Genomic DNA, 21,522 nt, shown 5'->3' with positions numbered 1-21,522 from the left:
TTCATAAACAGGATCCCACAGCAGCACTTAGCAGGAAGACAGGGGAGCTACTGAAGAACTCTGGCCTCCCAGAAGAACTAGTCAAGAACCTACAACCAAGGTCACCTAGGTTATAAGGTCTACCCAAGGTCCATAAGGATGGGGTCCTGTTGAGACCTATTGTTAGTGCTATTGGGTCTCCTACATATCAGTTGGCAAAATACTTAACCAAATTATTAACACCTGTAGTCGGGCACTGTAGCCATCATATTAATAACTCAAAAATGTTTGTTGACATCATAAAGCAGATGAGGATAGGTCCGAATGACATCATTGTCAGCCTAGATGTGGTCTCTTTGTTTACAAAGGTACCGGTGGAAGATATGTTAAAACTGTTGGCTGCTCATTTCTCTCCTGAAATACTTAAGTTATTTCGACACACTTTGATGACCACCTATTTTTTGTATGGTGGAAAATAATACAAAATGACTGACGGAACAGTCATGGGTTCGCCACTGTCACAACCCCTAGCTAACTTTTTCATGGAGGATTTTGAATGATGAGCGTTGAACAGTGCTCCCTTACGTCCAACCTGCTTCTTCAGGTATGTTGACGATACATTTTTAATATGGCCATATGGCAATGAGGCACTGCAGCAGTTCATTGATCATTTGAATAGTATACACCAGAATAATATTTACAGTGGAGGTGGAGGAGGATAGGGAGTTACCCTCCTTAGATGTGCTGGTGGGAGCGAAAATCAGATGGACGTCTCGGACATTCTGTGTACAGAAAACCGATGCATACAGATTTATATCTAAATGCACATAGTTTTCACCACCCGACTCAGAAGAGAGCTATGCTGAATACCTTGGTACACAGAGCAAGGACTATTTTGGACAAGGATCATTTTGGCTCAGAGATTAACGATCTGATGACGGTATTCAGAAAAAATGGATATTCTGATCGTGATATCAGATCTACCCTGGCGAAGAAACCTGGAAGGACGCTCTTCGAACAGATCAAGAGGACCAACACATCGCGTGGCTACCATTCTGTGGTGCAACGACCAGCAAGATAGGTAGAGTCCTGAGCCAGCAGGGAATCAGACCAGTCTTCCAGACACCCAGGAAGATTAAGGAAATGTTGCGACCCGTGAAAGATAATCTCGGCCTGAGAGTACTGGAAATTTACAGCATTTCTTGCGAGTGTGGCAAAAATTATGTGGGCCAATCTATAAGAACTGTTGCTGATCGCTGTGTGGAACATCAGCGTCACCTGAAATGCAGGTATCTAGAAAAATCAGCAGTGGCTGAGCGCAGTTTGTTAAATAAACATAAGATTTTATTCAATGAAACAAGGATACTTGCTCGCGCTTCAGACTATTGGGACTCTGTCATCAGGGAAGCAGTTGAAATTAGACTATATGAAAATAATTTCAACAGAGACTCCAGATATGCACTCAGCAATGCATGGAAGCGTGCAGTTGATAAAGAAAGGGCGCAGAGCTTGACTGCTTACATTCCTCGCAGTTCTCTGCCTGTTGTGATGGATGGCGCTGCAAGCAACGCTGGATAAAGCGCGCAAACAAAATCTATGGACAGAGAGGCCGCCACCTCCGTACGTGCCGTTTTCACTGTGGCGTCATTCAGCCAATGGGAAGCCATCCACTGCTTATAAAAGCAGAAGCCTCGCCGGTCCATGACAGTCAGTTTTACCCCTGACGAAGATGACAGAGGTAGTTATCGAAAGCTCGGGATTTTATCCAAATTTGACGCAGCAAGTAAACCGAGAACATTTTATTCAAGGACTCCATCGTGAAAGGCTTCGTAGGGAATCTTTCTTGTCAGTAAAACCTCAGGTTTTTGTGAAGCATTTAGAGGACATGTTTGTGGAGGTGGAGTGCTTATCCAAAATGTGGTCAGGGTTAGTCTTGTTCAAAACAGCATCCTCTGCTCAGTCACGGGCACTAATCTCCTGTGACAAGCTGGGGGATGTTTCTGTTTCCATCATGTCCCATAAGAGCTTAAACATGGTCCAGGGTATCGTATATCACAGGGACCTTCTTTTGCAGTCTGGCGATGAGCTGCACGCCAATTTAGATCGGCAAGGAGTCCATTTCGTCTGGTGCATCCATTGGGGTCCGAGGAATAATCAGGTTTTTACACCGGTGCCTTCATTACCCGAGAATGTCAAGCTGATTGTCTACCACTGTGACGTAAAGCCATATATCCCTCACTTGATGCAGTGCATTAAGTGCTGGAAGTTCGCCCATATGTCTTCCCACTGTAGTTCCAGGATCTCCTGTTGGGATTGTGGAGGTCCTTCACATCCCAATACTCCTTGTGCCCCACCTCCCATTTGTGTCAACTGCGGAGAGCACCTGTTACCTTGCTCGCCAGACTGCAGGATTCTCCAGAAAGAAGGAAAAATAATGGAATACGAGACCTTGGACTGACTGACTTGCACTGAGGCTAAGAGAAAATATGAGAGGATACATTCTGTGCATATGACATCAACCTACGCCACCGCTACAACAGTTCTACCATATTCCGTTCTGCTGTGTACAATTGGCTCTTAGAGACGTCAGACTGCACCTGCCCCCTTGATGGTGGGGGGCATTTCCCTCCTTCCTGTTGCTCCTGCACAACCTACTTCAGGAGCAACAGCCCCCCACCCCTCCCCCTCCTACCTCCACCCCAGCTGAAGAAGCGTAAGTCTTCCTCGACTCCTCTCATCAGGAAGGGATTCCTTGGGTCACTCCCTTCCCAGGTTCCTACGAGTGGCAAAGCTGACATCCGCCAGTGGATGAAACAACCATAGGTAGCTGGTCTTAGGGCTTCAGGACCCTCCTCAGTCCCTGAGACTGAATCAGTGAAACCCTCCCAGCCAGCAAACCTAAGGAGCAGTGAGAGAAACCTAAAAAGTAAAAAACGTCCAAGAACCAAGGCACTGCAATGCCACCTACACCACCAGTACCTACAAGCTCTGTGTCTGAGGATGAGGTGGAGATTATGGTGTCCACTGAGGACCTAGACCCAGCTGGGCCCTCATACGCAATGAATGTTGATTGCACAGGATCGATCTGGTGGCAGCAGGTGACCCTGAGGCATAGACTGCCTCATTGAGTGTTTCATGCCTCCCCAGTCTCACGATCACGTAATCCTCCAGTGGAATTGCAGCAGTTTTTTCCACCACCTGGCTGAGCTATGGCAACTGTTAAGCTTTACAGCTGCTTTCTGCATTGCCCTCCAGGAAACCTGGTTCCCGGCAATGCGGCCCCGCCCTCCGTGACTATAAGGGATATTACAGGAACCGTATCGACTATAATAGAGTGTCGGGTGGACTTTGAGTCTATGTCCTGAACTCAGTATGTAGTGAACCTTTGCCTCTTCAAACCCCTCTTGAAGCTGTGGTTGTCAGGATAAGGACGACGCAGGAAATAACTGTCTGCGGTGTATATCTTCCTCCAGATGTTGCAGTACCCCTGAACGTATTGGCTGCACTGATCGATTGGCTGCACTGATCGATCAACTCCTTAAACGTTTCCTCCTTTTGGGAGATTTTAACCCCCCATAACCCCTTGTGGAGTGGCGCCATGATTATTGGCCAAGGTAGGGAGGTCGAAAATTTACTATCACAACTCGACCTCTGCCTCTTAAATAGAGGTGCCCCCACACATTTCAGTGTGGCACATGGCACACATTTGGCCATTGATCTCTCAGTTTGTAGCCCTGCCTTCTCCCATCTATATCCACTGGAGAGCACATGACGACCTGTGTGGTAGTGACCCCATCTTCCTGTCACACTCCTGGTGTCATGGCCACGGACGCCTACCCAGATGGGCTTTAAACAAGGCAGAATGTGAAGTCTTCACCTCTGCTGTCACCGCTGAATCTCCCCCACATGGTGCCATTGATGTTGTTGATGAGTAGGTCACTACGACGATTGTTTCTGCGGTGGAAAACACGATCCCTTGTTCTTTAGGGTGCCCCCGGCGAAATACAATCCCTTGGTGGTTGCTGTAAGTCACTGAGGCAATTAGAGTGTCGGCGAGCTCTACAGCGACATAAGTGGCACCCTTCCCTAGAGCACCCAGTAGCCTTTAAGTGGCTCTGTGCCTGTGTTCATCAGCTTATAAAATGACTGAAACAGGAGTGTTGGGAGATGTACTTGTCAACCATTCCAAGTCTGGACGAAGATCAGATGTCTTTTTGGATACCAGACCCCAAGAGATGTCCCTGGCATTAACATCAATGGTGTGTTATCTACTGACGCAAACGTGATTGCCAAGCACTTTGCTGAGCACTATGCTCGAGCCTCTGCATTGAACTACCCCCCAGCCTTTCGACCCCTCAGACGGCAGATGGAAGGGAAAGTCCTCTTGTTCACTACATGCCACAGTGTACCCTATAACACCCCATTTACAGAGTGGGAGCTCTTCAGCACCCTTGCACATTGTCCTGACACAGCTCTTGGACCGAATCGGATCCACAGTCGGATGATTAAATGTCTCTCGTCTGACCATGAGCGACATATCCTCGTCATCTTCAAGCAGGTTTGGTGCGATAGCGTCTTCCTATCGCAATGGCAGGAGAGCGCCATCATTCTGGTGCTCGAACCAGGTCAAAACCTGCTTGATGTGGATAGCTACCGGCCCATCAGCTTCACCAACTTTTCTTTTTAAGCTGCTGGAACGTATGGTGTGTCGACAGTTGGATTGGATCCTGGAGTCATGTGGCCTACTGGCTCCATGTCAGGGTGGCTTCCGCCAGGGTCAATCTACCATTGATAATCTTGTGTCCCTCGAGTCTGCCATCCAAACAGCCTTTTCCAGATGCCAACATCTGGTAGCCGTCATTTTTGACTTACGTAAAGCACACAAAACGACCTGGCGACATCATATCGTTGCCACATTGTATGAGTGGGGTCTCTGGGCCCACTCCCTATTTATATCCAAAACTTCCTGTCGCTCCATACTTTCCGTGTCCAAGTCGGTGCCTCCCATAGCTCCCCTCATATTCAGAAGAATGGGTTCCACAGTGCTCTGTATTGAGTATCTCTCTATTTTTAGTGGCTATTAACAGTCTAGCAGCAGCTATAGGGCTGTCGGTCTCACCTTCTCTGTATGCGGATGACTTCTGTATTTCGTACTGCCCCTTCTGTACTGGTGTTGCTGAGCGAAGCCTACAGGGAGCCATTCACAAGGTGCAATCGTGGGCTCTAGCACACGGCTTCCAGTTATCAGCCGCGAAGTCGTGTGTCATGCATTTCTGTCGGCAGCGTACCATTCATCCAGATTCAGAACTTTATCTTAAAGATGGTCCACTTACTGTGTGGAGACATATTGATTCTTAGGACTGGTTCTGGATGCCTGATTGACCCTGCCTCACCTTCGTCAGCTTAAGCGGGAGTGCTTGCAGCACCTCAATGCCCTCCGCTGCCTGAGCAACACCAACTGGGGTGCAGATCGCTCTATTCTGCTGCAGCTCTACAGAGCCCTTGTTCAATCTCGCCTTGATTATGGGAGTCTGGTTTACAGTGTGTTTACTCGACCCAGTGCACCACTGTGGCATTCGCCTAGCAACTGGAGCTTTTAGAACAAGTCTGGTGATCAGTGTCCTCGTGGAGGCCGGAGTCCCTCCATTGAAGGTTAGGCATGCACAACTGCTCGCCAGTTACGTTGCACACAATCGTAGTTCTGCATATCTGAATTAGCGTCTCATTTTCCCAACCACGGCGGTTCATCTCCTGCATTGGCGGCCCAGGTCAGGGCTTAGTATTGCAGTTCTCATCCAGTCCCATCTGCCTGAACTGGAGCTCTTCCCATTACCACCTCTCCTCGAGGTCCATTCACGTACACCTCCATGGTGTACACCTAGGCTGCAGATTCTTCTGGACCTTTCACATGGTCTTATGAACTCCGTTAACCCTGAGTCTCTCCGCTATCACTTCCACTCGATTCTCAACATGTACCAGGGCCATGAAGTGGTTTACACCGGCGGCTCGATGGCTGATGCTCATCTCGGCTTCGCGTATGTCCATGGAGGACATATTGAACAGCATTCCTTGCCAGATGGCTGCAGTGTTTTCACTGCAGAGCTGGCGGCCATATCTCATGCTCTTGATCATGTCCGCTCACGCCCTGGTGAGTCATTTCTCCTATGTACTGACTCCTTGAGCAGCCTACAAGCTATCGACCAATGCTACCCTTTCCATCCTTTGGTAGCATCCATTCAGGAGTCCATCTATGCCCTGGAACAGTCCCGTCATTCAGTGGTGTTTGTGTGGACCCCAGGACACGTCGGAATCCCAGGCAATGAACTTGCCAACAGGCTGGCCAAACAGGCTAGTGGAAATCACTTTTGGTGATGGGTATCTCCGAAACTGACCTGCGTTTGTCTTACGCCGCAGGATTTTTCGGCTTTGGGAGAGATGGAATCATGTAACAGTATGCACAACAAACTGTGAGTAATTAAGGAGACTACAAATATGTGGAAGCCTTCCGTGCAGTCCTCTCGCTGGGAATCAGTTGTCCTGTGCTGGCTCCGCATTGGCCATACGTGGCTAACGCATGGTTACCTCCTCTGTCGCGAGGACCTACCTTGGTGTCGCTGTGGCTCACACATGATGGTCATCCACCTCTTGCTGAACTGCCCACTTTTAGCCGCTCTGTGGCAGACTTTAAACGTTCCCAGCACTCTACCTTCGGTGTTGTGTGACAATGCCTCAACAGCAGCTTTAGTTTTACGTTTTATTCGTGAGGGTGGGTTTTATCATTTGATCTAAGTTTTAGCGCATGTCCTTTGTCCGTCTGTGCCCTCCACCCTAATGCTTTTAGGGTGGAGGTTTTAATGTGTTGCAGAGTGGCTGGCTTCTCCTTTTTATTCTCATAGTCAGCCATCCATGGTAATCTGCCCTCTTGTTTTGAACTCTTCTACATGTTTCTTGTGTCTCTCTGTGGTTTTCTTGGCCTATTTTGTCCATTTTCGTATCTGTTGCCCTTATATCATTCTTGTGGTTTTCTCCTTTCTTCCAGCCGTATTGTGTATATCTCGATTATTTTACTCTCACCGTTGTGTAATTATTTTAATCGGAACGAGGGATCGATGACCTTGCAGTTTGGTCCCTCCCCCCTCTTTTAAACCAACCAGCCAACCACCAACAGTATTTGCATTTTGACAGTCGCCATCCCTTCCACACCAAAAAAATCCACCTCCTACAGCCTAGTCATCCGGGGATGGCATATCCACAGTGAAGGCAGCTCCCTTGCTCAGTATGCTGAAGGTCTTACAAAGGCCTTCACAGAGAGGCACTATTCCCCAGACGTAGTCACCAAATGGATTTCCCGTGCTATGTCCCAACATACCCCCACCACCCCCAAGAATCAGCTGCAAAGGAGCACCCTCCTCATCACTCAATACCACCCCTGACTGGAACAGTTGAAGTGCATCCTTCATCAGGAGTTTGATTATCTGTCATCATGCCCTGATATGAGGGACGTCCTACACAAGATCCTTCCCACCCCTCCCAAAGTGATGTTCTGATGCCCACCCAACCTCCACAACATTTTGTTCTATCCTCTGCCACTCCTAATCCCGCTCCCTCGGCACAGGGATCATATTCCTGTGGAAGACCCACATACAAGACCTGCCCAATCCACCCATCCAGCACTTCCTGTTCTAGTCCTTTCACAGGCTTGTCCTGTCCCATCAGAGGCAGGGTCATCTGTGAAACCAGCCATGTTGTGCACCAGCTCTGTTGCAATCATTGCTCAGCCTTTTATGTTGGCATGACTAGCAACGAACTATCCACTGGGATGAATGGCCAGTGTCAAACTGTGGCCCGGGGCCAAAGTGGACCATCCTGTTACACAGCTGTGCAGCTGAATGTAACATGCTTGATTTCAGTGGTTGCTTCACAACATGGGCCATCTGGATCGTCTCCCCCTCCACCAGCTTTTCTGAAACGTGCAGGCATGAGTTGTTTTTACAATGCACTCTCCACTTCTGAAATCATCCCAGCCTCAACCTACAGTAACCAACTGTACCCACACACTCCACCCAACAGTTTCCCAACTAATGTCCCCTCACCCTCATTGTGTACTGCTCTCTGCACACACTAATCTTTCCCCATCTCTGCTCCTCTCGATGCTGCAGCAGGTAGCATTGTCTCCACCTCTGTTCTCTGCTTACTTTGCCAGGCAGCACTGTTTCCTCTTCCCCCCACCTGTACCCTACTATCCCTCTCCTCATCCCACTCCACTAGAGATTGTTGCTCTCATTTGACGCACTAGGTCTGACCTGAGCAGCGAAAGATAGCAGTTATATGTCTGTGGAGTGTGTTTGCTTGTGTGAATGCGTGCTTGTTCTATCTTTTCTGATGAAAGCTTTGGCTGAAAGCTTAATGTGTAACAGTTTTTTCCCTGTGCCTGTCTGCAACTCAAATGTCATATTTCTGGTGGATAGGAATCCACCCCTTCCATAATTGTTAATAATATTAACAATTTTATACTATACTTTTCATAATATTATTGTGCAAAGTATAGATTGCAACTCACCATAAAGATGGCACTTTCAATTGCGAAGGATGTAATGAAAACACTATTACACACTGAGCTTTCAGCCAAAGCCTTTTTCAGAAAAGAAAGGAAAACACACACACATTTACACAAGAAGGCAAACCTCACACACACACACACACACACACACACACAAATGGCTGTCTCTAGCCATTGTGCTCAGACTTCATTGTTAAATAAATTCTTGTAATGTATGCACATGATTTCCTGTCTGATGAGTTTCTTTCTTTGTAGCTTACAATCTATTTTTAATCTGCATCTTACTAGAATGGAACAGTGAATATGATTTACCATTTTGACTTGGATTCATAGATTTTGAGATATCTGTTGAGTGAATTTCAACCAGATTTGCACCAGCCGCCCTTGAGGAGCAAGGCAGTGATTCAAGCTGTGTTAATAATCATAGAAATATGTATATCAATGCTACAGCTACCACAGCTACCATTAGAGTTTATCAGGATAGTGAGAAATTTATAATTGGAGGAGAAATCATGGAAGAGATTAAATGTCATGAAAATTGTCACCAAACCGAGATGGACTCTCAGATCTCCGAACTGATAAAAATAAATAATGTGTTAGTGGGACACATTTGAATTATCTTTGTTTTGCTGAATATGCTCTTCTCATTGCCTGAAGTGCAGTTAAACTACAACAACTGATGCAAGAACTTGATGCAGTGTACAAATTAACAATTAAGTTATAGAACTGGTTGGTGGAATCTTATATTTAAAAGTGTCATATGCAATAAAAGTGGGCAGGAGAGAGCTAGATGGGGAATGCTAGCTCTCAAAACTGAGCTTCCAGTGTGCCTTAAACAGAAAGATTATCACACTGTGAATCACCACTTTTGTGTGAGTAAGACATGGACTTCAAATGTGAAGAGCATTCAGACAAGGAATGGAGTGACAGGGAAATGAATAAATTGATGAGGAAACATAATGAAACAGAAGACATGATTAGGCCTATAATGAAAATGAAATGGCATGAGTGTGGGGTATGTACCCAAGAGATTGGATGTTGGATGGACCAAGCAAATTTTTACTTGATTTCAAGGGATAAGAAAAAACTCGCATGGTGTCACAATGGAGAATGATGTAAGAAATCATACAGAAGCAACATGGATGTATATAGCTGCAGATCTTAATGCATGGTAAAGGATAGAGGAGGCATTTTTATCTGGCAGTTGAAATCAAATGGTTTGTGAGTTGGACATATCCTCGGACACTTCTCTCATAAATAAATTTAAAGGCAGGTTGTTATCCGTAGACACCTCTCTCATAAATAAATTTAAAGGCAGGATGTTAGGTGAGAACCAAGATGATGCACAAGTAAAGTGTGCTTTAAGAACAATACCAGAACATAATTCAGAAGTTATTGGGAGATCAAAAGAATTGCAAATAGTCAAGTGAAGTGGTTGATTCGACAAGATATAACTTATAAGAAAATAAACCAATGAATGAATGTATTATGGTTATGAAAGGCTCATAATCACTGGGGATGAAAATTGTACATTCTTTCAGAACTGGGGATTCATCCATTTGGGGTGTGCAGGAGTTAATTCTGAAGTCATTAGCTAGAAAAGGAGGAAATACTATATTTTGATTGCTCCTTGGTCTCAAGCCAAAAATAGAGTTGCGTCCTTCTTCAGAAACAGAAGGAGTGATTCATTGATTTAATTGGTACATTTTAAGCAGAGATGTCAAGAAAAGGTTGCTTCACTATCAGTCAATAAAGACATTGATATAGACTGGAATAATATTGAGACCTACATCATTGAAGCAACTTCAAAAGCACGTGCTAAAAGGAAGAAAACAGATGGGGGGAAAACGTCTCAGAAATTAGAACACAGAAATTAGAGAATCCATTGAAGAAAAACAGATAGCTTGTTTGAAGTTTCTACAGACAAAAACATCAGAGAGAAGGGAAACATGCAAAATAACAAGGAACACTGCAAAACAAATAGTGTGCAAGTCATGCCAAGAGGCATAGGACTCATTCACAAGCAACTTGGAACACTACCACATATGATAGATAACAATGTGCATACAAAGCCAGAAAAGCCCTAGTAAGGAAGAAAACGATACTGCCTCACTGAACATTATACCCTATGAACAATGGATAAATCATTATACAGACCTATGGTATACACAGAATGCCAAAGATGACACTGGAGAAAGTATGTACAAGGAAATATTAGATCCAATTACTATGGAGGAACTACAAGAGGCTTTGAAATGCATGAAGAATAGGAAAGCTACTGGAAGAGATGGAATAAACGCAGAATTAACTAAACACGGAGGCTTATCACTAAGTAAAAAGTTTTTACAATTTATAAATGAATGTTGGAGGAACAGCAAGATCCCAGACCCTTGGTATAAGGTAGAAGTAATGTCTCTTTTCAAGAAAGGAAAGCACAGTGACTGTAAAAACTATTGTGGCATCAGGGTTCTAAACACTTGCTACAAACAGTATTCAAACATAATGAATAACCATGTGAAGAATACCTCAGAAGCTGTTATTTCTGAGGAACAAAATGGATTTAGATCATATTGATCACGCACAGACAATGTATTTATAATTAAGAACGTTATAGAAAAATATAAGAGAGTTTAAGATAGACACCCATATCTCCTTTATCAACCTTGAGAAGGCTTTTGTCTGTGTAAGCCATGATAACCTGTGGAATATTGTGTCAGAATGTGGATTTCCTTATCACCTAGTAGAGATAGTGAAAACTCTTTACAAAATTACCTGTATTGCAATGAACACAGGTAAGAATCAGTTAAAAGAAATATGAGGGTTGGGTAAAAAGTAGTGGGACTCTGTTTATGAAGAGTGTGCATCTAATGGCATGTGTATTGTCTGTAGTTTATCTAGTACCGTCAGCTACAGCTAAAAACGATGTGGAACCAACAGTGGGAAAAAAAAAGTTGACATGTTCCACATCCACGAGGATCTCCTCAGCATGGATCTATGGAACGAAAAACAAATCTAATTTAATCTACTCATGGTGGGAAATTATGTCAACAGCTTAATTTCTCCTTTTCAATAGTGTATGAAATTGACAGATGACTAATGCGGGTTGTGCTTATCTGTTTATATAAAATTGATTTTACTTGTAGCTCTAGGCATAAGTAAACCCCAATATCATAAGTGCTCCATTTAAAGTTCTGTCTGCCACTGCAGCTCTGGTGATAGAGAGAGCTCATCTTGCTCTATAAGTGCCCTTCAGATTGCACTTTAAGTGTACACTGCAAAGAAAGAGGTGCAAATTACCTGGAAGATCTTCTCTTTTCACGCCAACAAGGAACGAAAGATCTTATTGCTGGACACAAAGATGCAGGGCAATTCAAGTAAATGGGGAAACTGACATTCCAAGCAAGGTGTCTGATGAGAAGAGCTTGTGGGAACGTGCATTTCCGTATGTGTGTGTGAGGATGAATGTTAAGAGTGAGTTGAGGAAATAGTGGTTAGTAGTGACCAGTAAGAAGTTATCAATGGTTAACTCAGCTAGTTGCTACAGAGGAAAAAAGAAAAGATCTCTTAACATATAGAATAATTCTTGCAATATTGTTTATTTTTATGTTTAAATCATTCAAAGAGCAAAAGCCATTAGTCTTATGAAGTTTTGTTTCCCATAGATCAGAAGATAAATAACATATTGTTAGTTGCAGAACAAAATTATATGGGAGGAAGCAACTACACCCTGAAATTAAATATGTATTGATTCTCATTAAATTAATTTCAAAATGCAGATTGTCAGTAACCTTTACTTGTAGCTTGCTAAGCATTATAATTTCTTAAAAAATGCACCAGTTATTTTTGTACTAATTCTTTTTCTACAAATAACAAAAATTGCACTTATGTAGAAAAATAAGAGGGGAAAGATTTTTTACTAAACAATGGAAATTTTTTTGGAAGTTCATAATTTATCCAAAAACTGGGAAAAACTAATGGATTATTCAGGTCAGTTATTTTATATCCTGTTGTAATATTCACTGCTTCTGAACTTATGTAAAATAATCTTTCAAATTGTGTTCATAAATCATGCTAGCTTTTTGTACATTTGTATGTTTTTCAAAATTTGTTGACCTTGTTATGTCTTGAAACAAATAAGTTTCCACTGTCACTTTCTTATACTTTCCTCTTTTTATTCTCAAAAGCAAAATGTGTGGTACGTTAACCTTAATTTCTTTAGTGTTGCTCCAGACTCAGTCACAATTTAACCTGATTATGCATTGTTATGTATACCTTGCTTACTCATGGTATATTGGTAGAAAATTATATTTGCATATGGTTATTGATTACTTAATGCCCCTTGCTCTAAATGATTATACAAAAATCAAACATCTAATAGTACTTACAGCCTTGTAGAAAAGCTTCCCACAATGTGCTTTGATCTATGTTTTCAGGTTATCCCACCAATGGGAAACACAAGCTTTAATGTTGTATTCTTAGGCCGTGAAGAAGGAGAAATTGAAAGCAATTTATTTATTCACACATCAGAAGGCAGCTTTAAGTACCAGGTGAAAAACTTAGCTATATGAAAATCACATTTAGGAATGTGTATTAAATCCTGCTGTGATAACATGCTTTTATTTCATTGTAGGTGAAGGGGGCTAGCATAAGCAGTCCATACAGGCTAAGGCCATTAGTGGGTGTAAAAATTCCTGCAAATGCTACTTACTCACCCCTTATTTATATGCATAATCCACACAGTACACCACTACAGGTAACTCCAGAATATCTTACGTGGTTAGCTTTAAACAGTGCCCAATATTATTGTACTAATTCTGCATGTCACGTAACATAAATTCAACAACTGACCATTCTTGAAAGCTAACTGTGTTGGCTTTTGTGCAATATATGTATGTTAAAAAGTAGTGGTACTGAGTTTTAAAGAAATATTTGGGAAATTCTTTTGAATAGATAGGTTTTAGACTGGTTCTGTACATCATTTTTGTATTGTAACTAATGTTTTAAATGTGAAAACCATTGAAATGTTGTATTTTTGTTAATATTTGCGCATCCGTAAACAGACATAGCTGCCTTCTGAACTGCTCAACTGACTCGCTGTCGCACTGCATTTTGTGCAAGTATTAGAGGAAGTGACTTGACTTTGATGCCAAGATATAATTTGTAGCTTGCAGCAAAACATACTGTTCTCTGATTCCCTAGCATTTACATTCATTTCACCTCAGTAAAAGCTTGCAAGCTTACTTAAATAGTCGTATTGCAAATCAATAGCAGACTTAACTTCATTTTGTTGTGTCATTTGTCAAAATAATCAGTAGCAAAGGTGTTGTTTTCTCAAAATTCCAGGTTCTGTTATGGTATTCTTCGTTCATCTGCTATGCTGTCTGGTGTTTCAAGCAACTGTACGTCAATTTTCAATGTACTTCCATGTTGCTGTGGAAGTTTTGTTGTAGTATGTGTTGTCTTAAGTCAACTTGAAAATTTATTTTGTCCCATTGCACTTTTGAGCTCATCTGTATGATAAGTTTCACCATGTTTTATTCATTTCAGTCTTCCAGTGTAAGTTGAGCTCTGCACCACTAGGATTACTTTCTTCAAGAAAGCTAAGTTGTAGTGTTTCTTCTGGTTAGTCATCCTACATGCTGAATGTAGTGAAATGAAAAAGTAATTCTTTTTATGGATGAAGGCAGCTACTAGTGAAGAGTTTGAACTACTAAGGGCGGATTTCAGAGGACTGCGGCTTTCTATAGGCATGAGTGCCTACCATCACAACAATAATTTCTGTAAACACTGTGATGAAGATTCATTGCATTTAAATACGTTTTGTGGGTATTTATGATGTATGATGTGTAGCAGGTATGCATGACATATTTTAATAACCTTACTGAAGGAGAAAGTTGAACTGGTCACCACCACAGATCGTATAAGGTATCAGCTAGTTAGAAGTTGGTTGTGAGAGCATCACAATGGAGAACACGAAGTGGAGGTTATCAAACATTATGCACACCGAGGTGCAAGTCATATTCAGTGAAGTGCTTGAAAATAACTATGATGCCTGTGGAAAGATTTTAAAACTTACTAGAGGGATACAACTACTAAGAGAACAATTTTTTAAAATTTGTACTTTTTAAAACATGAAAATGTTCATAAATCATGTCTGATGCGTGAGGTTATGTGGTACTTATGTGGTGCTTAATTTGGGACAAATACCAATTCTAACCCATGGTTGGAGCTGACTGCCATCCTGATTGCTAAAGAGACACAAAAGTATTGTAAATTTGTTGGAGAATCAGGACTCATGGATAAGTTTCTAACTCAAAATGTTGTGAAATGTGAAGAATTATATGATAGTGTTTGTATATGGATCGAAGCATGTTGACTTCCTTGACTACTTTCGGGCTTTTTCCTGATTGTTTCCTGAGTGTTTCTGCAAGTTTACCATATGAATATAAATAGATGTGATCTTTTTTGAGAGCACCGGAGAAGATAAGATGTATTCCTGCTGTAGAATTCCTCATCTGCTCTGACTTTTAGAGTGTCCGTCACAAGCATGAACACAGCAGATAAACAAATCCAGAATGCATGTTGCTCTTTTCTACTGTCAGTGACCGGAGAAGATTTTGGTATTCTAATAATTACTGGAGCACTTGGAAAGTCAGAGAAATTAATTAACTAGTAAAGTTCCAAGAAAATATGTACAAAATATCTCCTTCTACATGCTGTCACATCTCTGTTGAATTACAGAGTCACGTGTTGGTAGGAAGAACCATGGGCATAAGTGCTTATCAGTATGCTGTGGCTGGTAAAGTCAACTCTTTAGCCATGATATACTTTTTCCTGCTCATGAGACAAGTAAGGAGTCCTCATACCTCTATGGATAGGATACAGTCCAATGACTCAAGGCATCTGCTGTTGGGAGAGCACCCTCTAACATGGATGTTGGTGCCACAGAGTTTTCAGTATTTTATTTGTTAACAGACTTTGTTTTATATTCAGACATGAGGGTAGAGGCCAGTTTATCTGTAGAGTTGCCTATTATTTTAAAAATTTAATTGGGTACATAAAAAATCTACTCACCAAGTGGTGACAGAACACACACATAAATGAAGGTTGTAATTAGGCAAGCATTCAGAGCCAGTGGCTCCTTCTTCAGAAAGAAGGGTTGAAGGGAATGGAAGAGGGATGAAGGAAAAGGACTGGAGAGGTCTAGGAAAAGGGGTAGATTTTGGGAAAGTCACCCAGAACCGTGGGTCAGAGGAGACTTACCACACATGATGAGAAGGAAAGACTGATTGTTGGGGACTGCATTGGACGAGATTTGAAAAACTGAGAGCTTAAAGGTGGAAGATGGGGTAATATGCAACACAGAGATTACTGCTTAAACATCATGCATGAGTTAATAACAGTGAAATGCTAAGTGCATTGTACGTAACAGAGATGGGAGGGGGGCAGTGAAAAATAGACGGTAAAGACAATGAAAGATGTAGAAAACTAAAATGGAGTGAAGGAAAGAGTAATTACTGTGAAGAAATGCTTAGACAGGAGATATTAATGCAAATTAAGGCCACGTGGATGACTAGAACCAAGGACCCTAGTTCCCACCTGCAGAGTTCTGAGAAACTGGTGTCTGGGGGAAGAATCCACATGGCACGTGTGCTGAAACAGGCACTGAGATCACGAATGTCACATTGTAGAGCATGCTCTACATGCAGCCATTTACAAGGCTGCTATAGGTGTTGGTAGAAGGTTGTATAGGGCAAGTCTTGCAGCAGGGACAGTCACAGGAGCAGGAGCCATTTCATAGAGAGAGGGGCCCAGAAGGAGAATAGGGTTGTTGTTGTTGTGGTCTTCAGTCCTGAGACTGGTTTGATGCAGCTCTCCATGCTACTCTATCCTGTGCAAGCTTCTTCATCTCCCAGTACCTACTGCAACCTACATCTTTCTGAATCTGCTTAGTGTATTGATCTCTTGGTCTCCCTCTACGATTTTTACCCTCCACGCTGCCCTCCAATGCTAAATTTGTGATCCCTTGATGCCTCAAAACCTGTCCTACCAACCGATCCCTTCTTCTAGTCAAGTTGTGCCACAAACTTCTCTTCTCCCCAATCCTATTCAATACCTCCTCATAGTTACGTAATCTACCCACCTTATCTTCAGCATTCTTCTGTAGCACCACATTTCGAAAGCTTCTATTCTCTTCTTGTCCAAACTGGTTATCGTCCATGTTTCACTTCCATACATGGCTACACTCCATACAAATACTTTCAGAAACGACTTTCTGACACTTAAATCTATACTCGATGTTAACAAATTTCTCTTCTTCAGAAACGATTTCCTTGCCATTGCCAGTCTACATTTTATATCCTCTCTACTTCGACCATCATCAGTTATTTTACTCCCTAAATAGCAAAACTCCTTTACTACTTTAAGTGTCTCATTTCCTAATCTAATCCCCTCAGCATCACCCGATTTAATTTGACTACATTCCATTATCCTCGTTTTGCTTTTGTTGATGTTCATCTTATATCCTCCTTTCAAGACATGTCCATTCCGTTCAACTGCTCTTCCAAGTCCTTTGCTGTCTCTGACAGAATTACAATGTCATCGGCGAACCTCAAAGTTTTTACTTCTTCTCCATGAATTTTAATACCTACTCCGAATTTTTCTTTTGTTTCCTTTACTGCTTGCTCAATATACAGATTGAATAACATCGGGGAGAGGCTACAACCCTGTCTCACTCATTTCCCAACCACTGCTTCTCTTTCATGCCCCTCGACTCTTATAAGTGCCATCTGGTTTCTGTACAAATTGTAAATAGCCTTTCGCTCCCTGTATTTTACCCCTGCCACCTTCAGAATTTGAAAGAGAGTGTTCCAGTTAACGTTGTCAAAAGCTTTTTCTAAGTCTACAAATGCTAGAAACGTAGGTTTGCCTTTTCTTAATCTTTCTTCTAAGATAAGTCGTAAGGTTAGTATTGCCTCACGTGTTCCAACATTTCTACGGAATCCAAACTGATCTTCCCCGAGGTCCTCTTCTACCAGTTTTTCCATTTGTCTGTAAAGAATTTGCTTTAGTATTTTGCAGCTGTGACTTATTAAACTGATAGTTCGGTAATTTTCACATCTGTCAACACCTGCTTTCTTTAGGATTGGAATTATTATATTCTTCTTGAAGTCTGTGGGTATTTTGTCTGTCTCATACATCTTGCTCACCAGATGGTAGAGTTTTGTCAAGACTGGCTCTCCCAAGGCCATCAGTAGTTCTAATGGAATGTTGTCTACTCCCGGGGCCTTGTTTCGACTCAGGTCTTTCAGTGCTCTGTCAAACTCTTCACGCAGTATCTTATCTCCCATTTCATCTTCATCTACATCCTCTTCCATTTCCATAATATTGTCCTCAAGTACATTGCCCTTGTATAAACCCTCTATATACTCCTTCCACCTTTCTGCCTTCCCTTCTTTGCTTAGAACTGGGTTGCCATCTGAGCTCTTGATATTCATGCAAGTGGTTCTCTTCTCTCCAAAGGTCTCTTTAATGTTCCTGTAGGCAGTATCTATCTTACCCCTAGTGAGACAAGCCTCTACATCCTTACATTTGTCCTCTAGCCATCCCTGCTTAGCCATTTTGCACTTCCTGTCGATCGCATTTTTGAGACGTTTGTATTCCTTTTTGCCTGCTTCATTTACTGCATTTTTATATTTTCTCCTTTCATCAATTAAATTCAATATTTCTTCTGTTACCCAAGGGTTTCTATTAGCCCTTGTCTTTTTACCTACTTGATCCTCTGCTGTCTTCACTACTTCATCCCTCAGAGCTACCCATTCTTCTTCTACTGTATTTCTTTCCCCCATTCCTTTCAATTGTTCCCTTATGCTCTCCCTGAAACTCTCTACAACCTCTGGTTCTTTCAGTTTATCCAGGTCCCATCTCCTTAAATTCCCGCCTTTTTGCAGTTTCTTCAGTTTCAATCTGCAGTTCATAACCAATAGATTGTGGTCAGAATCCACATCTGCCCCTGGAAATGTCTTACAATTTAAAATCTGGTTCCTAAATCTCTGTCTTACCATTATGTAATCTATCTGATACCTTTTAGTATCTCCGGGATTCTTCCAGGTATACAACCTTCTTTCATGATTCTTGAACCAAGTGTTAGCTATGATTAAGTTATGCTCTGTGCAAAATTCTACAAGGCGGCTTCCTCTTTCATTTCTGCCCCCCAATCCATATCCACCTACTATGTTTCCTTCTCTCCCTTTTCCTACTGACGAATTCCAGTCACCCATGACTATTAAATTTTCGTCTCTCTTCACTACCTGAATAATTTCTTTTATCTCGTCATAAATTTCATCAATTTCTTCATCATCTGCAGAGCTAGTTGGCATATAAACTTGTACTACTGTAGCAGGCATGGGCTTTGTGTCTATCTTGGCCACAATAATGCGTTCACTATGCTGTTTGTAGTAGCTAACCCGCACTCCTATTTTTTTATTCATTATTAAACCTACTCCTGCATTACCCCTATTTGATTTTGTATTTATAACCCTGTAATCACCTGACCAAAAGTCTTGTTCTTCCTGCCACCGAACTTCACTAATTCCCACTATATCTAACTTTAACCTATCCGTTTCCCTTTTTAAATTTTCTAACCTACCTGCCCGATTAAGGGATCTGACATTCCACGCTCCGATACGTAGAATGCCAGTTTTCTTTCTCCTGATAACGACGTCCTCTTGAGTAGTCCCTGCCCGGAGATCCGAATGGGGGACTATTTTACCTCCGGAATATTTTACCCAAGAGGACGCCATCATCATTTAATCATACAGTAAAGCTGCATGTCCTCGGGAAAAATTACGGCTCTAGTTTCCCCTTGCTTTCAGCCGTTCGCAGTACCAGCACAGCAAGGCCGTTTTGGTTAATGTTACAAGGCCAGATCAGTCAATCATCCAGACTGTTGCCCCTGCAACTACTGAAAAGGCTGCTGCCCCTCTTCAGGAACCACATGTTTGTCTGGCCTCTCAACAGATACCCCTCCGTTGTGGTTGCACCTACGGTACGGCCCTCTGTATCGCTGAGGCACGCAAGCCTCCCCACCAACGGCAAGGTCCATGGTTCATGGGGGGAGGGAGAATAGGGTATGACAAGAATATTTCAGAGATTGGGAGGGTGACGAAAAGCTATTCTAGGTGTGGTGGGCAAAATTTCAGACAGAATGGATCTCATTTCAGGGCTTGATTTTAGGAAGTCACGGGGCTTTCGAAGTAGCTGATTAATACATTCTAGACCAGGTTAATATTGAGTCACCAGTGGTGTGCTCCGAAGTTGTTTTTTGGATGGATCATCAGTACCAGGATTGGTTGTGCCGGCCATGGAAATCAGCTATTGAACTAGGCTGGTGGGGTTATTACGTGCAGTGAAAGCTGAGGTGAGAATGGTGGTGTATTGCTGTAAAGTGTCTGAACAAATTCATTTGCCTCAAATGCCAAGGCTTTATGAGAGGGAACATTTGACATAGAAAGGATGGCAACTGTCAAAATAAAAGTACTGATGTTTGTTGGTAGGTTTAATGTGGACAGAGGTGTGTAGCTGACCTTCGTAGAAGGTAGGAGTGCAGGGAGTGGTTCTCTTTCCCCCCCCCCCCCCCCCTCCCCCTCCCCAACCTCTCCTCTGCCCACTGTCCAACCTGCAGCAGTTCACTGTTCGCCATCCCCACCATATTATCCCTCCCCTTCCCAGCCCCAGCCTCCCACCCAGTCGCCACTCCCACTATGATGCACTGCTGCTGCTGCTTGCAGTGTGGTTTCAGTTGCCTGAGACTGCAGTTGTGTGTGGTGTGTGTGTGTGTGTGTGTGTGTGTGTGTGTGTGTGTGTGTGTGTGTGTGGTTTTTTTTTTTTTTTTTTGCGTGTTTGTTGTTGACAAAGGTCTTTGGCCGAAAGCTTTAAGTGTGAAAATCTTTTTGTTGTGCCGATCTGCGACTCAGTGTCTTCGCTATATGGTGAGTGGCAGCTTTCTGTCTCATAATATTGTTACATTCCATCCTGGATTTTCCATTGTTTGTTGTTTAAGCAATAATTTCCATCTTGTAGTCCGCCTTTGAGCTCTCAGGTTATCTAATCTCATCTTTTCTTCAGTCTTGATTGTGTCTTGGTTGGCTATGTGCACACTATGTGCAGAACAACAAGCAGTTATGTCAATTGAATTGAAATTTCTTATACTTAAAAAAGCTCATTAAAGTTCTGCATCAACTTTTTGAGTGTTTTTGAAAATTGCATTGTACTGCAATAGGAAATGATATACATGCACTGATCTTCAAGTGACAGTCTGGAAAGTCCACCCTGCTTGTTGATGCATCTGCTTTCTTGTAAATGTTTGTCAGATAGCTGCTGTATCTGTTTGGAAATCCCTGATTTACTGAATGCTGTCCAGGACACTGGACACACATTCGGGGTGAGTGCGACTCAAATCTCTGTCCAGATGTTCAGAATTAGATTAAGGCAAAACTCGAGGTGATGCCATTGAAAAGGACACAGACGATTTCCTTCACATCCTAGTATGTGCTCTTTGTGTAGTGAACTCACCATCAGCAGGTTGTTAAAATGTAATCTTTCTTCCTTCCTCCCCAGATTTGCTATGAAGGAATGGACTATCTTGTAGCACCTAACTATTCATTGGTTTATAATTGTTTATAAGATCAAATAGAAAATGGTATGTACATTTGTTGTGAAGTGCCAACATAGCAGCTGCAGTTTATTTTTTGACCTTGAGAAATGTGGGAGCTGCCAGACGTTTGATGTATTGGCTCGCTATGGAATTGTAACAGATGGTTTTACACAAAGGAAATGTAATGAGGAGGTTAATGGATCCTCTCCTCCTTTTAACAAGTTTGGTGGAAGAATAGGCTAATAGAGGTGTTTGTGTGTGTGTGTGTGTGTGTGTGTGTGTGTGTGGGGGGGGGGGGGGGGGGCGCACGCGCGTGCGTGCCTGTGTG

General features: G+C 42.6%; 1 protein-coding gene across 3 annotated transcripts in view; it reads left to right on the top strand.

Moving 5' to 3' along the window:
* LOC124804646 (transmembrane protein 131) overlaps positions 1-21,522 on the top strand; it is a 382,072-nt gene that overhangs the window by 81,461 nt on the left and 279,089 nt on the right. For all 3 annotated transcript variants that reach the window (XM_047264868.1, XM_047264869.1, XM_047264867.1), the window contains exons 6-7: positions 12,973-13,086; positions 13,170-13,292. In XM_047264868.1, coding sequence (XP_047120824.1) covers positions 12,973-13,086; positions 13,170-13,292 — 237 coding nt within the window. The remainder of the gene's footprint in view (positions 1-12,972; positions 13,087-13,169; positions 13,293-21,522) is intronic.

The sequence above is a fragment of the Schistocerca piceifrons genome, chromosome 7, assembly GCF_021461385.2.
Source record: "Schistocerca piceifrons isolate TAMUIC-IGC-003096 chromosome 7, iqSchPice1.1, whole genome shotgun sequence".
Lineage (NCBI taxonomy): Eukaryota > Metazoa > Arthropoda > Insecta > Orthoptera > Acrididae > Schistocerca > Schistocerca piceifrons.
The sequence above is the reverse complement of the archived record's forward strand: the minus strand, read 5'-3'. Positions and strand labels throughout refer to the sequence as shown.